This window comes from Geospiza fortis, unplaced genomic scaffold, assembly GCF_000277835.1.
Source record: "Geospiza fortis unplaced genomic scaffold, GeoFor_1.0 scaffold265, whole genome shotgun sequence".
Taxonomy (NCBI): domain Eukaryota; kingdom Metazoa; phylum Chordata; class Aves; order Passeriformes; family Thraupidae; genus Geospiza; species Geospiza fortis.
In genome coordinates, this window is record NW_005054393.1 from 1,079,036 (window position 1) to 1,102,646 (window position 23,611).

At 36.6% G+C, this 23,611-nt stretch overlaps 1 protein-coding gene across 3 annotated transcripts in view; it reads left to right on the forward strand.

Annotated features, from left to right (window-relative positions):
• Positions 1-23,611, forward strand: part of SUGCT (succinyl-CoA:glutarate-CoA transferase) — a 316,299-nt gene that overhangs the window by 244,882 nt on the left and 47,806 nt on the right. For 2 of the 3 annotated variants that reach the window (XM_031060861.1, XM_005425690.3), the window contains exon 12: positions 20,176-20,239. The exons of the other annotated variant lie outside the window; for it this stretch is intronic. In XM_031060861.1, the coding sequence (XP_030916721.1) occupies positions 20,176-20,239 (64 nt within the window). The remainder of the gene's footprint in view (positions 1-20,175; positions 20,240-23,611) is intronic. 3 annotated transcript variants of the gene reach the window in all.

Below are 23,611 nucleotides of genomic sequence, written 5' to 3' on the forward strand. Positions count from 1 at the left end.
TGCAACAAACTTGCAGAGTGATACTACAGTAAGATTATCATTATTCCCATGTTATTAATTTACAGATTAAAAAAAAAAAGAATTTTATACATCTTAGTATTTAAGGAACTAGCTTATTAAATCACTAGTCTAATAAATCCCTGATACCTTAGTGCACTACAAGTAAAATATAGTATTTACACTGATAAATACAGCATGTTCCTGCTTATCTTCTTTATTCTCTTAATTTCACTTTGTGAAAAGCTCTTCTGGCTGCTTTTCTGGATGATTAGCTAGTTCAGGATAAGCTGAAGTCAAAAACTGTATTTTTTGAAATTTTAAGTGAGCTGAAAATTCCATATAGAACTAGAAAAGTTAGTTTGAAATTATGTCAGGCTATTGACTTAAGATTTAGCTACAATGTGAATTAAAATCTACAAAGAGGATAAGTCAAATAACATTTTTATCAAGTTCCATGCTATTTAAAAAATAATAGCTGTAACACTAGAAAGAACTTTGTACTAAAATATTCATAAACCAATTAAATAGAGCTAGTAATTAAAAAAATACTAAAAACGGGGCTTGTGTGCTTCTGAGATTTTGTGTTCTAGCTATATCAGTTGAGCTAATAAAAGATATTGCCTCTCTTTCCAATTCCTGCAGCATGTAATAATTATCATTCCATGTTCTACATTGTTATTCTAAGAGCACCTAATAATCAAAGGCAGTGTTTCTGTCTTTTAATCTCACTAGAATAATAGAAATCTCTTTTGTTCCAGTCTCCTGATTTGTCAAATAGGATTGATAGCATTGGCAATTAAGCTTTACATGGCTGACTGTTTCACTTGTGTGCTCACTGAAAATTTTTTATCATGCCAGAGTCCTGCTATTAGACTTCAATTGCCCGAGCTATTGCTTCCTCTCTCTGTTAGCTCTACCTTACATACACTCCTTCTGCAGCACTTGTCTCGAGTTCCCTTTCTTCAAGACTCACAACCCATTGTCACAGTCCTCTGACTATTTTCTTTTCTAATCCCCTGTTGGTGATTAATCCCAACTGGGTTATTTATGTATGCCAGTTCTGGCAGTCCTCTCTCGGCTATGTTTGCTAATTCTGGTCTGAAATCTGAGTTCTGACTGTTGGTGCAGGGGTTTTCTCTTCCTTGATATCATCTGAAGTCACCCAGCTAGGAGCTCTCTAGTGCCTAATTTGTCTTTTATGTTTCATAATTTTCCTCTTGTGTCTATTCTTTGTCTTACTTTCTCCCACTCTGTCATCTTGGGTTGCATGAATAGGGAGGGGTGTTACCCAGTACAGCAAAACTCATTGGGAACTAGTAGCCTAAGTGAGATGGGACATGGTCAAGTCATAGATGATTAAGAAGGGGTTTTAAAGGGAGAATGTAGATCGAAGAGCAAGAGAAGAGCTGCTGAATATCGATGATTACCCTGCAAATGAAACCATAGGAGATTCAAATGGGACTGGAAAACTTCAGCATTAACAACTCTGTAAGAAATAGGTGGGCCTAAGTAAGAGAATGGCCTTGATGGCTGACCAGACTTTTACTGCTTCTCATTCTTCTGATTCCAACAAACAGTGATGAAGAGGAAGGTAATAAGCCATAAGGGCTGCTTTGTGCAGGGAAATAATGATAGAAAATACAGCACACTCAGCTGCTCAGAGCAATCAGAAGCATATATTGGAAAAATCTTAAACAGCACAGGTTTAAGTCTGAGACTATAATTCTTAGAAAACAGAATTCATATGAAAAAGCTTTAAGGACTTAATTTTAATTGACCTTGGGTACACACCAGGTCGTGGCCTTTGAAGGAATTAGAACCAGAGTGTTCATCAGGGAACAATACAAGTTTAGAAGGTCAAGAACTGATTCCTAACTGTAAGTGCAAATGTTCTCATGTGTGTTTAATATGAACCGGGAAATACTTTGCAACATGTTGGTCTGGAAGAAATTGGAGCAGAAGTGTTAATATGTATTTTTTATATTAAATATTATATTTTGAATATGTTGTTTAGTACCTCCTAAAATCACAAGAAAAAGTATAAAGTGCCAGATATAGCTATAACCACATGCTTTTTGTAATAATCAGATCAATAAAGAGCTGAGGCAAAGCCCTTCATGATGTGTTGTTGAAAATTTAATTATGGAGACATCGGTCTAACTAACTTGTTGTACCAAAACAGGAAGTGGGGGTTGGTGCAAAGAGTTTCCCACGTTAAATTTAGGAACAGTCAAAATAAAACAAATGCTAAAATTATCCAATTTACTTCAGGCTTTGTGAGGAAGAATGGGCAAGTAATTGTCAATTATGGAGTGGGATTGGAATGCAGGTTGTAGAGGGATAATTAATTGAAAGATATTTCATTTTGATTAGCGTGGCTTGAAAAATTGCCATCGGAAGTGGTTTCAGGCCTGCAGGGCCGTCTGCTGATGATGGGCAAGGGACTGGCATGCAGAACTTTAATGAGGTTATGAGGGGTTTAGAATCTATTACATTGCTGAAAATAAAATAAAGTCTTGAGGAAAAAGAAAGTATAGTCTTATGATCAAGAGTTAGGTCTCTATTGGGAACCTGGGAATTGGTCCCAGCTTGTGCCATGTAGCTCCTGTGTGGCCTCTGGCATGGAGTTGAGGGCTACATTGCACTATGCTCCAGGGACATTCTTGAAGGGCATGAAGCACCTCACCTGCCAGGATGAGTATATTAGTGTTCCCTTCATCACTGGTCCAGGTTGGCCCTCAGGGGAAAGACATGGACAAAAGCATTAGTAGGTTTGTTGTTGGTGCTTCTCTTTCAATTTCAGCAGGTGGAGCTGAGCTGCAAAGTGGTCAGGCTCATCTTTGCTGAGTTTTTTCCATCCTGCATGCTGACCCCCACCTTATTTAAAGGGCTGCCAGGAGGAGCTGTGATTCAGCTAGTGCTATAGTGCTATAGCTTTCTTTCAGGGTTTATATAAAGCAGCACACATGGCAGCACATTCTTCTGTTTCATATCCCTTCCTTTCACCGTCTCTTCATAAGCCAATAGAATATTTGGAAAAGGTAATACTTAACACCATCTGAGGCTTGTTTATCTAGTGCAAAGAGTATTGAGATCTTTGGGAAAGAAAGATAAAGTATGGCTATTAGTTTGCTTAAAATAAACAATTACTAATTTAGCTGATAGAGCTATTTTCATCTTGTTTTCATTTTGGTAAATAAATTAATTTGGGAACTGAGGCTTTGAGGAGAGGATATACTCTCTTTCCCCCATGGTCTCTCAGTGGAGACTTCAGGATGACTTAGAGCAAGGCTCCAAAATGGAAAATGTGGTTGCTGTGAAGAGGCATCATTAGCGCAGTATGTGGAAGCAGGCTGCCTACCTTCCTGCACGAACCATTTTACCACAAACAGATTCCTGTTCTGACACACAGCTTTCAGCAAAATCAGCCAACAACTGTTAGCCAGACATGAATGTCTTTGGCATTCAACAAATTACTTGCACATCAGACAGTGCTGATTACAACCGGAAAACAGTATAAATATCACATTTTATATTACACTTGTAAAATTGATTCTTTCCCCTTTGATTTAGTATGCCAAAATTTTTTTTCATTGTGTATGGACTTCAAGGGGATAATTCTGGCTGCAAAATTACAAATAAACAGATTAATAAATGTGTCAGTATCATGTTCTTTGGCTAATGCCATCTTCACTTATCACCTGTTTGCATTGGGCAACTCCTTTTTTCAAATGGAGTTTTAACTTCTGCTGCATTATGACATATGTATTGACTAAATACAAATAAAATTATACATTTTTCTTTATTTTACATTTATATAGCCTTTGCTTGCTTTTCAAAGACATTAATATATTTCTCAATCAAATGACATTAAGTCCTGAAACTTCATAAAGTATTTCATTTGAATAGTGCTTACAAGGAAAATCCTTTGAAAAGTTCAAAAGAATACTTGATTTTTGCAAGGCAGATAGGTCCTGATGCTTCTTGTGTTCTTTTCCTCATAACTAGTACTTTTGCTGGATTGAGGTTGCTGGAAGTTCTTGAAGGTCAAGAAAGCAGAAAGAAAAGGAGGGGCAGCCACCTTGATGAGTAAAGTAGATGTTGGAAATGACCATTATTGATAATTATTTACTGAGCCCAGAACAGAAGTAAAGGAAAATCTTTAAAACTAAGAACATTAAATATAAATTGCATAAATTTATGTATTTTGTCCTCCTTGTTTTTTGTAGCAATTATAAAGCTATCGGGAAAAGTCACGCTTTCTCAAGGAGCTGAGAATTGAGCTCCTTGAGAAAGGGTGACTTTGGAAAATAGCATAGGAATAATCAGATGAAAGATAATTGCAACTGGCAAGATCAACATCCTGCCATAGGTTTTTTTCAAGCCTGTAGTTGAAAACATGAGAAATGGGATAGGTACAACGTCTTCTACCACTTCAAAAGTCAATCCATCCTTTAAAGCTCTTCTCTGCCTTTGAAAGGAAAATCTGAATTCCTTAAGTAAGACACATCTTAAAGCATATGAACCACTTTCTGTGCTGACAGAATTTAGTTAAAGCTCATTATGTAAAAAGGTGTTATAAGGAAACTTTATAGAGTGAATGCTCTTTATAAACTGGAAGCTAAGGTTCAGCCAGTTTCCATTTAATCCTCCAATATTGCCTGCAGCAGTCAAGTAAATTTCATAACAGTCTCCCTCCGCCCCAAATGAAAACCATGTGCCTGCTTCATTTTTTACTCCTTTCCTAGTCCGTCCTTTCAAATCTGTCCTCAGTGCTTTAGAAAACCTTGCAAGTATTGATGAAATCAAGATAACAAAGTCAATTCTGGTTCTTATTAATGACGCCACATTAGCACAGGTACTGTGCTTCCTAAAGAAGTTGACTTGCAGTCAAATTGTCATGCGTGTATGGCAATGGAAAGTGTTAAAAAGCATGTATATACATTGTCTATTCAGGAGTTTCCAAAATTAGGACTTTCATTCTCCACAGTGAAATTAACTTCAGGAGTGAAGCAAATAGGCAAAGCACTGTGATTTGATAAATACTTATTTTACTGCAATTGATCTTGGGCAAGAAGACTTCATTTTGGGCTTTTTCGTATAGAATGTCAACACATTTAGATATAATGTATTCATTGCTCATTAGTCAAGTAAATTCAGATTATTTTCACCCGATTTATTATTTAGACACTTCTCCTCTAAAAGGAAAACATGTCCTCAACAGCCACAGACTTTCTTCATGACCGTATCATGTTAGCACATAAAATTATCAGCAGGCAGAAGCATAATCAGAAGTCATGGGGATGTCTGTCCTTCTTCTAGATCCTTGTTCTGTCCCTCAGAGAGTGCCAGCTTAGTTAGAATCATAGAATATCTTGAGTTGGAAGAGACCCACAAGGATTGTCGACCTCCAAGCCTTGGCTCTGCACATGACACCCCAAGAGTCACACCACGTGCCTGAGAGCATTGTCATTAACAGGCTAAAATGCAAAACTGACTGAACAGTCTGCCAACATGTTTTGGGTTTTGCCATAACTCTTTTTTGCATCAGTAGAAGCAGAATCTGTTTTCTTGATAGCTAATCCACAAACAACCACAGGCAATGTTATACAACTCCTTGTAAAGATCACCAGTAACATATATCTTCTTGTAAAATTATTCCCACTTACAGTAGGAATTAAGCATTTTAAGTCTATAAAGCAAATCTCCATTTACTATGGTGTGGTTCACATTGTGGAGCTAACTCAGAGAAAGCAGGCTGGATTCTAACTCATTTACTTTTTTTCCCTTAAAAGACTGCAATCAAAATTAAACACCTACAATTTAGTAATCAAATAAAAGGTAAATATAAGATAAATGTCTTGAAGCTACATTTGAGTGTCAGTTACATACATGGAACATTTCTAAATAATTTTTTGTGTTGGTACAATGTTTCTTAAATTTGAAAGTTGTTCTAGCTTAGCATGATTTAGCTTCATCAAGTTCACCAAGACTTCATCACCTTGAATAGCTGAGCAATAATAATGCCAACAAAAAAGCAACCGTCGGATTTATGACAGCTCTGTTTTCTTTGGTGTCTTCTTGAGTGACGCGTTTATGCAAGACAAATAAGTAAGCTAAATCTCCATGAGGCCTACTTGAAAAACTCCAGTTTTTTTCTGGATATGGAGTATCTCTTTTCACTTCAAGTATGTATTGATGGATTAAGGAAGAATGCAGGCAGGTCCCAACTGTCAACTGCCTGTAAGTAGAGCTTGAATGAAGATTGAGCATTTGTCAGTACTGAAAGGGAAAACTGGATTTTGCACACATCTGAACTGCCCTTTAACACATTAGACACTTACCACTTATTCAGGGCACATTTTCTGAACACATTTCTGCTTTTTCCTTCAACCCACAGAGTATTGACTCTAAGCCTGTGAATATTCTATTATATATAAGAAAGGAAACAACTGATAAGGAACATCTGTGTCAATGGATACATGGAAAGCAGTGCCAGTGAATCCCAGAAACACTGAGGATTTTATAATATAGTGAAAATTCATTTTGGTGGCCTGTCTCACCTCTGCTGCTGTAAATCAGAAGGCAGATGACTAATGTCCAGTGAACTGAAACCAGCCCAACACAGTATCCTTTCTGTATCTTTCGGTGTCCCGTGTGCCTTTTATTCTTCTGAAAAATTGTGGAAATATTATTTTCCACATTTTGCACATGAGGAATTGATAAACACAGGCCTGGATACATCTCAGTTCTAAACCAAGCATTTATGTGAGATTTTTGAGGTAGTTACATTCTAATTGTAAGATCACTCCATCATTAGCAGAGTAATGTCATAATTATAGTAATGATAATTGTAGTCAATTATCAGAGCCATAATCACCCTCTGGATATGTCTTTCTCTGTTGCCTATATGAGGGAAATGTGTTTACCATCTAGCAATCCTCTGTCAAGTGTTTAATGGTAAGTGAAGTGAATATGGGTCATATTGTTCATTTCCAAAATCATCCTATACATGCATGGCAGAGAAGAAATTCCACAAATACAAGTTCATTTTTTTTAATGACAAATCCTTCCTTTGACTATCTTTGCTATTTCACCAGGTTACATATTCCATTGCAGTCCACATCAGTAGTAACTGTCAATTAATTTTATGTGGCAACTGTGTTTTGGTAATTTCTGGGTTTCTGTAATTGGAGGATGGGCTGAGTCAGGTCAACAGTAATCATCTTTCAAAAACTGGCTGTCTGTTGAATACTGATAGCTGTATTCAGGAGACTAAGGAATACATGAAAAAAACCCCAGAACTTCTAGTTTTTCCAAAAGAATATTTCTTCATATATACAATTTAAGTAAAGGATCATGTTGAAATAATTTTTTTCTTCTGTTTATCTAAACTAAATAGTGGTAATGAATGAGTGAGAAAATGTTTGCAGGTATACAGATTATTTTTTCCATAGAAAAAAGAAAAGTCTGTCTAAGGGAATCCAGTTTATAGGTTTTTATGAAGAAATTATGCTTTAAGTTTTATGGGAATGAATTTGCAGTAGGTCTCTGACATGACTGGGTCATGACAAGGGAAATGATATGATATCGGGCTTTTACATGACCTCAGAACCTAGATACTAGAGGTGGATCATACCACTGAAAAATCCTTCTGTACTGTGATAAGACAAAGTTGTTTTATGTAGTGCATTTTCTATTTTTTTACTTAGTTTTAGCCTTAAAATTTCTGTCCATTTAAAAAGACAGGTAGGTCTTAGCAGAAAATTAAAATAGTTTTTCCTATTTAAATGTTGTGGTTTTACATACCAGCACTTCTCCCTAACTTTTTGTTCCTTATCTCCTTTTACTGTTACTACTGCTTAAATATTTTAATAATATTTTAAAATTATTAAATATTTCTTATGTGACTCTAATACATCAAGAGGAGGGCACTGATGCTGCTAGGAATGTCCTCTGAGGAGCTGCTGAGGGCACTGGGCTTGACTGGTTTGGAGAGGAGGAAGCTGAGGGGTGACCTCACTGCTCCCTACAGCTTCCCGAGGAAGGGGAGAGGGAGATCCTAAGCTCTTCTCAGTCCCTCACTGCCAGGACATGGGGAATGGCTCAAAGTTTCATCCATTAGGGGAGATTTGGACTTGATACGAAGAAACATTTCATGACCCATTGCAGGTCTCTTCCAGCTATTCTATTCTATTCTATTCTATTCTATTCTATTCTATTCTATTCTATTCTATTCTATTCTATTCTATTCTATTCTATTCTATTCTATTCTATTCTATTCTTACTGGTTGTGTGGCTCTTATTTAGCACAGAAGTAGTCACCTCCTTTGATCTTCCCTTTATTATAAGTCAATTTTTGTGACTTCTGGTCTGCATTCTTTGTTTGCTGCTTTGTTTTCTGGTTGGCATAAAACCCAAATACTGCAAAATTGGAACTCACAATATTTAAGAAACACTTCTAACAGTTATTTAGATTCTTCTAGGCTTGGGACTTGTATCCTACGTTGGTTATTATTTTAATGTCAACATTCATGTGCCTCAGTTAAGGAAAAAAAGGCCTTATATCACCTGCCTTTTAAATATCTCTTTCAAGCTCTGCATTTGCTTGACATCAGGTAAGCAGAGTAGTGGGGAAAGAAAATTTCAGACTAATTAAATACCTGAGCAAACAGGTGTTTGGAGCAATTAATTACAACAAAAAGAAACTCTAGTTTTCTGCACTCCACTGTATGTAACATTTATATACATATAAATGAAATACAAAGAAATAATGCCTTCCATTTTTAAAAGTATCCTGTGATGTTCTCTTAAAATTTATGACTTAAAGTTATGTAACACTTGATTTGTTGTTCAATACTGTTTTCAAACCAGCTTAATATATCAAACATTACAGTACTTTCTGTTTTGATCTGAAACACTAAGCATTTTTTAAAGTTAATCTCTCCCAACAGTCTTCTTGAACAGTAGGTGATCAACTGGAAAAATGACAATAACTTCAGAATATCTCACATGATGATAGTAATGGAATGGTTTCATTTACCAGCAAAACTGAATATAATTTTGTTGCAACAGAATTATTTAATGAACTTTTTTTTTCCTGAAAAGTATAGAAGACACTTGTTTTGATACTCAAGTGGTATTATCTACACAAACTTCTTGTGATGTGCATGGAATAGTATGGTTTTGAAGACATTTATTGTCCAATAGTAGTTCTGGAAGATGAGTTCTTTTGCAGGACTGGAGTCAATTAAAAAAATTTACCATTTGTAGGAAATACATACTGTATGATAAGGTAGTAGCATTTTAATCAGAAGAGTCAAAAAATGAAATTTTGAAGCTTTTGTATTATACTTATTTGAACTAATGTTGGAGCTAATCTCACAAATCAGCTACAAGCTGAAGACAATTCCTTTTATTAAAATATTTTTATTTCATTTTTTTAGATGTCACCCCTCTCTTCATTTTTATAGTTTGATTGCCTGTCATTTTAATGATCTCCTTGAATAGCATTCAATAGAATAAAGGTCTTATACAAAGCAAATTTTCAGAATGAGAGATTTCTTCTGGTTGCACAACCTGCTTCAACTAAACTCACATACTGAGTGAAGTGTTGTAATTGATGGTATTGTGCAGGCTCTGAAATAGTTAAGAATGTAAAAAAATGCTTTTCCAATTACATTGCTCATCTGCTTACATTTGCTTGTTTAGGAAAAATGCTCTTCCATCATTACTGTCTGTGACACTTTATTGCTATCACATGCTAGTATTGCCTTAAGTAGTATTATGCAACAGGTGTCACTGCTGAGGTAGAGAAGAAATCCTTAACACAAAGCTGAAGAGACAAGGTTGAATATAACTTCCAAAGTTTGAAGATATGAATTTATCCACTGTCTTGGTGTGAAAGACAGGTGTCAGCCAAGGAAGGCAGGAATCTCCCTTGGAATGGAAAATATGACCCTCTTTCCTCTGAATTATTATAACTTTGAAACTAACAGGCTTTCAGGCAAAGATATGGGAAAAGGAATAGTTCTTTACTAGTATGTATATGGATAACAAGGCAAAAACCCAACAACAATGGCAACAAGAACAAACAGAACCAGAACTCAGTAACAGCCTTCTTCCGGCTGCGGCTCTTTCCCCTTTGGTGCAGTTACAGTCACAGCCGGCAGGGGCGCTGTTGGCTTCTGGCCGCGCAGGTGCGATGAGTCCCCCGCGGCTGCAGGGGGCGCTCTGGTGTGAGACCAGCCATCCCGCTGAGCGGTAATGGTGGGTGAGCTGAAGAAAGAAAGAAAGAGAGAAGGGGCTTTCCTTTGCAAACCTACAGGGGGAAGCCAGTCTCAGTGCCTCTCGGCAACCTGAATGGACTGCAGCAGGAAAACTCGGGAGCAGCAAGCTGGAATAGCAGAGGCGGGCACATCCGGTTTGACAAACAAAGTCTGTCAGAAAACTCTGGGCCCTGCCAGAAGCTTCAGGATGTCTGGTTGTTGGGTTACGGTGTAGCTAGAAGCCCTGAAGCAGCAGCAGAGAACAGCAGGGCTGAGCAGGGAATGGCTCCACTGGGTAGCTCACCAGCCATGGCTGATCCCCGGGCTGGGCTGTGCAGAGGGGGGCGTAGCCGGGGGGCAGTAGGGCACTCACAGGTCCCAGTGCAGCAGCACTGGCTCTGGTCTCCCAAGCAGCAGAGAAGCCAGCCAGTAAGCTCCAGTCACAGTGCCGAAGGAAAAGAACATAAAAAACGGGCAAAAAACCGCACGGCAACAAGTATCTGTTGTCAGAGAGGTCCCACTGTGTGAGTATGGCCGTGGAGAGGACTCACCTCACTGGAAGGAAGTAGCCGCACCTTGCCCCCCCAGTTCTCACAGGAAATCTCCAGCTGGCTCTTGCCCATTGCAAAACTCCCAGAGCCAGGCTTGGGGGTGGGCAGTGACCATCGCAGACACAAAACAAAAACAAAACAAGAAATGACTATGGGATAAAAACCCATCCCTAAGACACTCTGGTGAACTGTTTGGTGTCTGTGAAAATTTGTGTAAGAATTTAAGTGGAAAAATCTGTCCTTTGTATTTTCCTTTTTCCATTTCTATTTTGGTCTCAGCTTCTCTAGCAACTTGTACAGCAAAGTTCATTGGAAGCATCATATTTAAAAGTATTTTTGCTCACAGTTACGTATGTAGTATTCACATACCACTTGCTTTTTACATTAAATTCTTACAGAGCATCAAATGCACATCAATGATAAAATAACTGTTAAATGTAGTATTTTCAAAACCATGCTTTGTTTTTTTTTAATGATTTCTGAAAGAAATATCCTCTTTTGTGTAAACATTCATAGCCCTGAAATACCTTCCTGGCTTTAGTTTCTTTTCGTTTAACTGCAACTTGGAGAGAAATTTCATGGTTGGGTAATAAAATCAATTACTAAATGCTAATGATAGAAAAGTGGATGGCAGTAGTTAAGTGCTGGAAAGGAGTTGAAGATACTGATACAAAGTGGGAACTTAGTCTTCACCTTCTCCATATAAATCTTGCACCTAGCATTCTTGAATCCCAGTTCTGTGGTGTAGGCATGGTTAGGAGTTCTCTGTCTTAAGTGGGTTTCTTACAAAGGCTAATGTTAATGAGATAGAGTATAAATCAGGAAAAATCTCCACGTGCCAGAGTTTCTGTTGATGAAAGTTCCTTTGACTGTCCAGGACATCTAGCAACACTCAACAGCATCTATACAGTTTACCAGGGTTGTCTGCACATGTTGCTATACAGAATTCCTTTGACTTAATTTAAAATGCTGTGTTTTAAACCACAGTTACAGCTCATTTTCTAAAGGGCTGTGAAAGTCAGTGGAAGATTATGCAAGAATAAACTACTTATGGGAATTGTGGTGAATCTCTGCCTGCAGTAGACTGAGGATGCGCAGGGAGATGGGCTCATCTGGATGTCCTTTACAATACTAAGCAGGTGCCACTGTTAAGTGGCATTCCTCTGAGGATGAGCAAGTTTTGCAGTCTTGGGAAAGGTTAAGTACTCTGAGCTGACAGACCAGCACTAATGAAACAATGATGTATAAATAAACCATGACACTTGCATGGCAGGTGAAAGATAGGTGGAGTACTTAAAAGAAGGTTCTTGGGAACTCAGTGTGGCGTGCAAGGTCAGAAAATATGTACTGATTATATATTATAGTGCTTTGAATACGTTGTATTTGGCAAAACAAGTGAGATTCCCAAGGACCATCAGAAATCAAGTGATATTTTAGCATAATGTTGCAATGCTGTTGTTTAATGGTTCGTATGTTCACCATTAGCCTGATATTAAATTTGTCAATTTTTGAGGCTTGTACATTTTGAATTAACAATTCCCTTACATGGTGGACAAATACCGCAGTCATTTTTCAATCCAGAGTTGCATCTGCATGTTACTTATTTCAATACCACATGGCAAAAAGTGACTTCTGAAAAATCTCAGTTATCCAAAACCCTATCAGAATTTTCTCTTCATCATCTCCAGCTCCACAGGCGGGTCTGTAAATGATCCCTGATGAATGTAACAAACATCCACAGAGTTGTTATGAAAACAATGGCAGTGGGAAGGTTCATGGTATTTTTACCCCACCAGTCTCCCACTTATGGCGCACAGTGCTTGAAGGTGTGGCAGTCCTAGCTTATTATCAGTGTAATAAGTTATACAAAATGCAATACGCTTGCATTTTGTTAACAAGTAAATTTCCACAAAAGAAAACATCTGGAAACTTATTTTGTTGTTGTTTGATATAAGAGGTAAATCACAATGAAATAAAATAAAATAAAGGCTTTCATGTGACATTCTGGACACCAAAATTATATAAACTATGGACAGTCTGGGATACTCTTCTTAATTTTTACATTCACTTGCATCTTTAAAAAGTAAATGTAATTAGGTTTTTCCATGATTTTTCTTAAAAGAAACTACAAACATAACATTTAAAGGCTGAATATAGTATTTGTAATAATCCAAAGTAGAAAAAATATTATCAAAAGGCAGTAATTTTTAACACCATTGCTAGCAGAAAATTACTGACAAATCTGATTGAAATGAGGAAAAAACCAGTCAGTATTTCAGACTGTTGCAATGATAAAATCAATCTGTTTCTGTAGCAGCACATGATCAGAGTGGAGTTATCAGTGTTAGGAAAGCTATGCTGCAGCTGGAAACAGACTCTTTGATTGCAGAGCCAGTGCTTTGCATATAGCCACACCCCGTCTTCCTACCAGCATGAACCAGGTCTTATATCCAAATAGCAGTACAGCCAACCATCTCTGCTAAAATATTTCTGTGAATTTACACATTCAAACTCACCAAAAGTATGGTTTTACAATCACATCAGTTCTCAGGGAAGAAGAACATCTGAAAAATATATGTATATTTTACAAATAAGGACAGATTGTTTCCTCTGCCATGTCTCCAGACTGATGGTGCAAGAAGTTGTCAGGGAACTATTCTTGATGATTTGAGGGAAGGAACCTGATTTTTAAGCACCTGGACAGCCCCTTTTGAAGTCAGGGTCAGGTCTGCAGCCTTGAAAATCATAGAATTTATGTGATTAAATACAGACTTGTATCCATGCATTTTTGTGTATTTTGGCCCAAGTTATAAACCTTTATTCTCTTAATCTCCTTGCTATTTGTTACAAATATTAAACATATCACATGCTAATAAACCCCTTGGGAATACTTCCTTTTCCACAAGAGTTACAAACTTGATTCTTTACTGTAATATGGTCTGCTATTAGAATGAAAGTACCTTATTTTACTCTCATTACTTTTCAATATATCTGATGAAAACATAGGAGATTTATATAGACATATTTAGCAGCTGTCTCATATTTACTTAGACTGTGAGGTATAAATTAAATTTAGTAATTTTTCTCAAAAATAAGTATGTGTTGATGATTAGACAGTGGCAAAGGTGTTTCTGCTCTGTCAGAACAGGTTTCCATTGTTTAATACTTTTGGATTGTTTAATGTCTCTTTTGTGTATTATACTGTGGCTGATTTAGCACTAAGGACTTGGTAATTTTTAATTTTGTAGGAGGAGGTGCTAGGGGAAGCAAAACATTAATATGAGAACTATTCTCAGTATCAGGATCATATCTTACTTTGATTATGAATTTGAAAGATGATTTAGGAAACGGAATTACTAAAAATGGTAATTGTCTGTTCAGATTGGCCCCAGAAACAGTTTGCTGAGTAGACTCTCAGGGTGGAAGAAGGTGAGGCTGTGAAGAACAGACTTTCATAGTGTGCCTGAGAAGAGGTCACTGTGGTGGGTATATTCTGTTCCAGTATTGTGAACCACTAAAATAATCCTGGAAACTTATCCAATTTCACCAACTTTATGCTCCCTTCTGAACTGAGGTCTAATTTTAGCCTAATGTGCAGGTTTCATAATATCAGATTTTTGATATTTCAGTTAATGGATGACGAATAGGATCTCCATGGGATACTTACACAGAGCTTTGCAGAGAAGAACCTCAGTGGAAGGACTTGTCTAGAACAGTAGTAAGAATAGATTGCTGGTGCAGGAAATTAATGAGTGTGGTCTCATGCAGGAGTTGAGAAAAATCTGATATATGAGGGCTCACACCATTTTAAAACATCTGTTAGTGATGCCAGTTATACAAAAAGTGTACAGGACAAGAATCAAATGTGTAGGAAAATGGAAAGAGGAGAAATTCTGGAAAGGTAATACAGTGTCAAATTTTAGAGTTAAATAAAAAAATGATCTGGCCAACTCTCTGCTTCCCCAAATGTATACAAAACCTATACATATCTCTATACCAACATGAGCTGAGAACAAATAAAAAAGGTAATTTGAAATTCTTGGCAAAGAAGAAGGATCTTGACATAGTAGCCATTACTGAAGAACATTGGAAGGACAAAAATCAATAGGAAAGTGTAATACTTGCTATAAACTGAACAGGATGGACAGATTAGGTGATAGAGCTGGGGGAGCTATATTAGGGCTATACTGTTGAGCCTTCTACTCAGGAAATGGATATTGAGTCCAAAATGTTGGAGGAGATAAAAGAATCCTCTAAGCCTAATGAAGTAGTAATAATGGGTGAATTCAACTGCCTTCAGCTGGTCAAAGGTAACATTGGCATAGAGTGTAAGGGAAGCAATTTCTCATCACTCTCAGTGATTGCCTTTTGAAACGTTTAGTTCTAGAATATGCAATGGAATTCTTGATATAAGTGACTTAGCAGAATGCAGGTAAGAAGCTCTTAACTCCTGTATCAGAATGCGCCATTTTTGATTGAAGTCATGGCTGCTGTAAAACCTAAATTCAATATTGAAGAGCGAATAGCTAGTTTGTAGAACCACTGTTAGGCTAGAGGATATAAAAACTCTTTAGACAAAAGATAAAAAGTTAGGAAATTAAATTCTGATAACCAAGAGGGAATGTAGGTGAGGTGTTCTGTAGTAGAACAAGAGATGTAGCAGAAAAAAGTATTTAAATAATGTGACATGGATCAGGATAAAGATGTATGCATCAGACGTCAAAAGGCCATCCCCAGGGATGTCAATAAAAAGTAATTCTGCCTATAGTTTATAGTAGCAAATATCTATAAAGCTGTGACAAAAGAAGAACTTTGTCAAAACCATCACCTCACATGCACAAAAAACCCAACAAGTTGGGTGAAGGAGACAGTCTGTAAGACACTGGTCTAGAAGAAAGCAGCAGTAGAGAATAGGGACATTCCAATGAACTGTGATTCATATAGTATCACAGACATGGTGCTAGAGACCTTGGAGACTATAATGTACTGACAGTGTTCACTGTGTCAGAATGAGGCAATGGGAGAAAAGAGGTAAATTAATAGGCAATCAGAAACAACAAAGCCAGATTTTATTAATTCACGAATTTGTTAAGAAAGCAACATTTCTTTAAATTATGTTCTGTCTCATGAAATGCTAAAAAGCTTCAAATATGAGAGATAGGTAAAGTGGAGATAGATGTGATTCATTAATACGATACTTAGATATATATATAGTAGAGAGCTAATACCTTCTCTAAGTGACCATTGCATATTAGAAACTGTGTTTTGAAAGAAGAATAGTAAAGTTATTAGTGATGAAGGACAAACTTTGCAACACAATTTGAATATATTGGGATTTCTGCTTTGAAAAAAAAGTGGAGGGGAAACATGCTGACATGCAAACTATTCTGTTGTGCAACAACATTCTAGGAATACAAAGTCAAGCAGAACCAGGCATCAGATGGGGATATATTTAATATCCTTTCCAAATTTCAAATGACTTGACATATTTTTGTTTGGAAAAGGGTACTTTCAGTATGTGGGATTCCAAGATGGCATTTTCTTCACATGTGCTGTTACTTTTTCAGGGGGTGATTATGGCCGTTGCACTATGTTCAGCATGTAGAGGGAAAACTATTATTACTTTTTTGTGGTTTGGAGGCATGGGTGGTAATTTCATTTACCAACAGCCAGCTATCTTGTGGCTACAGAAATATGGAGAAATTGATTACATCATTTCCTTTGTGGCCCTTAAAATCCTTTTCACTAAACTCTAGATGAATCTGTGAAAGAGTAGTACTTGTGCAAATGCATATGTTGAGTGCATAGCTCCACATTAAATAGAACTTTTAAAATTTGAATCAGGGAAGGAGGGAGGCGGGAGCTACAAGGTTTGATATGTTTCTGATTCCAGTATCTCCTTTGATAGGGATTTGCAAGCTTACCTTAGGTAGAATTGAAATAGGTAGACTTGAAACTTTGCTGGCAGTTTTAAGAGAAACTGGATTGTCATGGGCGGTTAGTTACATGCATCATCAGAAGTGATGTCTGTATTTGGAATAAAATAAAATGGTGTCACAGAATCAATCAATTAGGTTGAAAAAGACCTCTGAGATCATAAGTCTGAAGACCATCATGTCAACTATATCAGAGTCAGTCTTTCCTTAAACACCTCCAGGGGCAGTGGCTCCACCACCTCCTTGGGCAGCCCATGTCAATATCTGATCACCCTTTCTTTGAAGACATACATCCTAATATCCAGCCTAAATCTGTCCTGGAGCAGCTTGAGACTGCCCTCTTCTCCTGTCACTGGCTGCCTGGGAGAAGAGGCCAACCCTCAGCTGACTGCAGCCTCTTTTTAGGTAGTTATAGGTCTTACCTCCAGGATTGACAACCCCAGCTCCCTCAGCTGCTTCTCACAGGGCTTGTATTCCAGATCCTTTACCAGCCTTGTTGCCCTTTTCTAGACTCATTCCAGTACCTCCATGTCCTTCCTAAATTGAAGGGCCCAGAACTGGATGTAGAACTGAAGGTATAGCCTCACCATGCTGCTGGCCACACTGTTCCTGGTACATATTAAAAGATTTTTACTGAAAGACTGAAGACTGTGCTTCTGATTTCTTTATGGTGATCTCACTGTAAAATGCCTCCCAAACATTATTTGATTCAGAAAATCTCATGTGGTAATAGACCATATAGTATTTCTACCCTGCAAAATAACCCATATGGAAAAAAAAAATGATCTATTGATTGCCATAATCTTTTATGTGATTCTCTTGGTTAATCAGTTCCTTATTATGAGCTCAGGTGAATACAGACACAGTAGAGGGCTCTACCACATCAGAAACATCATGACCATTTCAGCTATACAAGACAATTGAGGAGAAAACCATTGAGTTGTGTCTCTTACCTTTTCCTCTGGTTTTCCTTGTCCTTGATGGTAAAGGATGAGAATGTTACAGTAATCCTTCATGTTTTTTAAGAATGCACATGAGAAGTTGGTGAAGCTTTTTTTATTTGTTTTTGAGAGTCCTAATAGCGCAATGAATGGAATGGGAAATTACCCAGTTATTTTAAACAGTGCTGCTGATGTAGGAAAAACATCCACAGTTCTTGACCAGTCATTTCTTGGTGATTGTTTTCTTCAAAAGAAAAGTTGGAACTGAGTATATCAATATAGGCTTAATTGCTGTAGAAAATAAGATTAATAGAAATTTCAGTGTTTTGAGTAAAAAATATATCTGAGAGGAAAATTCAACACTGTATTAATAATGAAAATAATAAGGAAGCTTGACTGCATCTTAAGCAATTCTTTTAAAAGAAGTAGTGGTGATCCTCAAAGATACTTCAGGGGTTTTGTAGTTCATTCTGTAAAGAAAAGGGATCTGGAATTTGAGTCTAACCAAAAAAGTATTTAAAAAGAAATTTAGGTCTGTCTTATGAGAAAAAGAATTTATAGACTCAGAACAGAGAAAACCGTGATTTTTTGTGGACCCTTGAGTAGCTGCTAGACAATTTGTATGCTTTTCTTTAAATGACTGGAGACACTTTTAGGTACATGTTTTAACTTGCCATCTAAAGAACTGCTTATTCACCTCAGCGTGCTGTGGATTTCAAGTTCAAATGAAGGTGTTTTCTTGCATTCAGGTCCCAAATAATCAATTAAATGCGTAAAGCAAGCTTGTGTAAATAAATTGTGAAGAAAGGAGGCCAAACTGTCAATACTGTTTGATGAAGGGCATTACTGGAAAGATTCTAAATATGAATTAAAAAAAGCAATTATATTTTCTAATTCTGTCATTTGGAAAAATAATTCTGGATGTCTCACTTGAATGTCTACTAAAACTGCCTTTAACCTTCTGAAATAGAAATAGAACTAATGATTTGGTATACCGCCAAGCAATTAGACCAGTGAAGAGACATTGTTCCACCAGCATCTATTATTGGAAATATCTGGATTTCTAAATGTCAGCTAAATAGGTTTATCCCACAAGCTAAGAGAAAGCTGACCTGACCTTTTGACACCACCTGTTCAGGAATAGGAATTTTTTAAGCACGCTATTCTACACAGATAAAGGGTTCACAAAATTTGACCTGGAAAGAATGGTTAAAGGAATTAGTTTTGTTTAGTCTAGAAAAGAACAGACTGAGGAAGGATGTGATTACAATCTTCCAGTACATAAAAGAATGTTATAAAGATGATAATGATTGGTTTTCTCTGTTCATTAGGGGGAAATACAAGAATAAAAATGTTTAATAGTCAGACACTTAGATTATGTATCAGGAGGAAAATTTCTAGTAATAAAAATGCAAAACAAGGTGCAGACTACATAAGAAAATTCTCATCTTATTAACTTGAAATTTTAAAGAATAATTAGACCAGGACTTGTCATTAATAGTCAAGGTTGCTGTGTTGTTCATGGTACGAGGTGAATAGATAGATGATCACTTAAAAGGCTTTTCCCATGTTTCATTTTCTATACCTGGTACATTTGGCAAGACATTCTAGACTTGTTACATTGGATATGAAAATAATTGCTTAGTGGGTGCCTATCTATTTTTTTTAAGTAATTGTGATTATATGATTAAGGTAACAGTATTACAAGGATGGAAGAATAATAGATAAAGAAATTATAAATATTGTTTAGAGGCTTTTAGTGCAGAACTATATAAACAAGAGCAGTGAGTTTGCTATTATAAATATCTTTTTCTCTGTTACTTGACAATTTTGGTATCACACATTGTTTTCTGGCTGAAGTTAATAACAAGGATCTGAAAATTGTGATGAATAATCACCCCATATAGATATACACAGGGCCTGAAGCATGGCAAACCCACTCAAAATAATAGAAAAAACATCAAAATTATTTAGTCTTTCCAAAATGTTTGTAAAAGCTATGAACACAGCATTTTACAGTATGATCCATCATGAGCTCAAAACTAGCAGTGCAAAAACAAACAAGAGAACATAGTTTATGTATAGGCCATTAGTACATTTTGAAGGTTAATATGAAAGGGTATGAAGGTTTTAACAGTCATTCTGTGTTGGTACCAGCTGTCTGTTGGTGGTTGGAAGTATAACATGCTTGTAGCTCATTTTGTTTGATGATGATTCTAAGACCTTAAAGATATGTTAGACATGTGCAGTCTTAGTGAAGCTTTTATTTAGCTGCATGAATAAAAAGTAGTGTCAAACATCAAAGCTTTTTTCCTTCACATTAAACAGACCACTTGTGTTGTAGCTCCTTGTATTTTCAGAAAGTCCGTGGAAGAACATAGTTTATCTCTTTTTTTCCTCTTGAGTTTAGGAACTGATTGTATTTTATATTACATACATGTTTTGTTTTGTTCTGTTTTGTTTTGTTTTGTTTTCCTAGGTACTGCACAATGGGCTTGTGATGGAAATGAATCATCCAACAGCTGGGAAGATAGCTGTTCCAGGTTAGATGTTTAATCCTTTTTGCTGAATTAAATGCTACATGACATCCTGAGTGATTCTGGAACTCAGCTGAGGACATGACGCATCTTCACATTTCACTCAAATGAATAAAAGTTTAACCAGGCTGACATTTGTTGGATAGTCATTCCATTGATGGAATAGTCATTCCAGTAGCAGAAAAATGGGTTAAAACGTGTGTCAGAAGCTTCTGGTTTTCATCGGTCAGTTGTCATAACATGAATATCAATTTGATAATATTTGCAAATTCCCACTGCTAGAAATGTTACTGCTAAATAATCTACATGAATACGTGAATCTGTTTTTCATTTAGTTTGATTTTGCAAGTTACCCAGGCTTCTTTTAGGGACATTTCTGTTTAAAAGAAAAAAAAAACAAAAGAAGACAAAAGAGGAGGGAAATTTTTACTGAAGACTGAATGAAGCTCTGCCATAATGAAGTCTTAAATAGCTATTTTGAACTTCCAAAAATACAGAAGTATGCACAAAAGTAATAAACTAGTCTCTCCTCTTTACAACTCTAAATGGACCAGGAGAAATGGACCAGGAACTGGTGTAGCTTTCCTTCCATTAGACTTGTTATGTAATGGAGTTAGGTTCAACCACAGCCATTATGAACATCTTGCAGTTGGCTTGGTTTTGATAATTGATCCTTATCTGATAACCTGTTAGGTATTGGGTCAAATTTTCTGCTTCTCTCTGCTTTTCTTTCTCCCAGACCACATCGAGAATTGTTTCTTCCTTCATTCAAAGTACTATGTCATGTCTAGTTTTATAAGAACTTCTCCTTACATTGTGATTTCCTGTGCCAGTTCCTCTCCTCTGACACGGCATCCAGTTGTCATCAATTTCAGTTGACTTGAGCACATGTAGTGTTAAGAAGAATTTGACCCATAAAATTTATCTTTATATTCACATCCTGAAATCACACTGGGATACAGAAAGAATTATTTTAAATAAACCAATCCTGTATTAGATCATGTTTTCTTCATGAATAGAACGGGTGTTTGTGTGTGTGGATGTGTATGCTCCATATTTGCTCTTTATCACAGTTTGCATTCCACATTTGGTCTCACTAGATTTCAATGTTTGGTTGACTGTATTGAAAAATGCTTCTCTAATTTAGATGCACATATCTGGAAATAACAGTCCTTTTTTAAAGAATTTTCTTACAGAAAAGTAATCCTGGTTTATTTACCCAAAATGAAAAGACAAGTAAAAGGTTTTTGAGTTAATTCTTTTTTAAGAAGTAGAAATAAAAGCCTTACAGATGGTAGAGGAAGTGTGTAAGGTTTTCATGTTGCATACAATTTATAATCTATCTTAGAGAAAGCAAATACTCCTTAAGGGGATAGCTTAAACTGCAAGAAGAGGAAAGAGATGAAAGGAATGTTCTAATGTCTGTCAGCAGCGATAGAATGTATTGGCAGGAGAGTGAGTTTTTACATAGGTAAGCCATAGTACTTCCTAAATCCTTAGTAATTTTTTTATTTTATTAAACTAGTGACACTGCACTAAACTAAAATAAATCATCTTAGTCTCTAATGGTTTGCCATTTAGATGGACTTCTATGAAGAGTTTCTTGTATTGAAACAGATGGCTGGAATGATTATTGGATATTTGAGCAGGAAAAGTAGAATTCCTTCCTTTCCTGGCATGGGAGGATAAGGAGGGGAGACACAGGGGAGGAAAGGGGAAGAACACTTATTCAGTGTGAGCAGAATGGACCTATTGATATCTCTGGAAAGACAGTGCATTACACTGTCCCAAAACTAAAGTGAATTTGGCCACTGTTGTTGATAAGTAATGGAAGTACCCTGGATTTGTCCTACTTAATGATATGTCTGAAGAGTACAGGGAAGAGTGTGCAAAGAAAACCTATAGTAGATAATTTCTTCTCAATGACAGTTAAGAAATAGAAGGTTTTGGTTTTTTTTAATGTGGTTATATTTTAATATCTTGTATTTGGTAGAGAACAAGTTTACTAAGCTCTTAGTTTCTGTCTCAGGATTGCTTATTAAGGAAAATTAAGTTATTAATATGAATGTTGAAACTAAATAGGCTGAAAATGTTTTTCTTTTAAGGGACTGGGGAGATTCTAATCCCAAAATAAAATAAGTTGCTGTTATTTCTTAACCATATAAACCAGATTTTAATGTGTCCTTTAGTAATTGAATTGGACATCACACTTGAGGCTCTTGACAGAGGTCTGACTTTTGCTACCAAATAAAGTTGTGAGTGCAGTGACAGGCACTAATTAAGTGGACCATGCTGGCAGATTTCAGCTCCAAGTATCACAGGTGGCCTCTGTGTCTAGCATATTGATTTGCAGTAGTCCTTCTCCAGACATGTCCCCAGTTTGAGAGTTGATTCAAACCTGTATATGAGTCCTTCTTTGGAGATCTTGCAGCTTGAAATGGGTTTTGCCATTGATATTAGTGTTGGCTACAATTTTAAGGTTGGACTTGGTAATTAATACTCCTCCTTTGCTTAAATATATTTTGATATGGTTATTGAATTTGGTTCTTTCCTCATTTTCCCCCTTGCTATTTTTGTGATTCCCAGCGTAAATTATACTGTGTGGTGATAAGTGCATTATAGGGTGATGGGAGAAGTTGTACTACAAAGAACATTTTCCTAGTAATTTTTCTTTTCAGAATGTGTCTTTATGGTAGGAAAGCAAGCAACTTTGCATCTTGTTTCAAGTATTCATGAAAAATGTCTATGCACAAATAGATTGCATTGCTGTTACTAGTATCAAGATATCTCTAATTCAAGAACAAATGTGAAAAAGAGAGTTCATTGCGTCTTAGAGTGACTCTATAAAAGATTGTGAGAACATTCTGAAGAAAAATGTTGTTCTATGGTAGTTCAGTGGCTTCATTAGGATAATGTTTCACCTATATAATTCCATACTTTCATGTAATGATGTTGTTCTTGAACTGACATATACATACACTTGTCATATAGAATGTTATATAGACTATATATACTTGTTATATAGAAGGTGCAACACCATGAGAGAGCCCTGTTTGAGTCATTCTTGCCAGAACTGGTTCATCTGATTGTAGGGCTGAAGTGATGAATCTTTTCTGTTTCTGTATGTACCTGAAGGTGACTTAATAATCTTTAGTTCAGGGCAGTGCTCCAAAGATCATCGGGAGCACATGGTGGGAGGATGATGGTCAAGAGAGATACAGCCTGTATATCATGAAAATCTTTTTTATCATGACAACAGCCAGGCAGTGGAGCAGGTTGTCCAGAGATGTCTGCATGCTCTGTTCTTAGACATTTTCAAGGAACAGCTAGGTAAAGCCAGGGCCAACCTGATCTGACCTAGGACATGACTCTGACCTG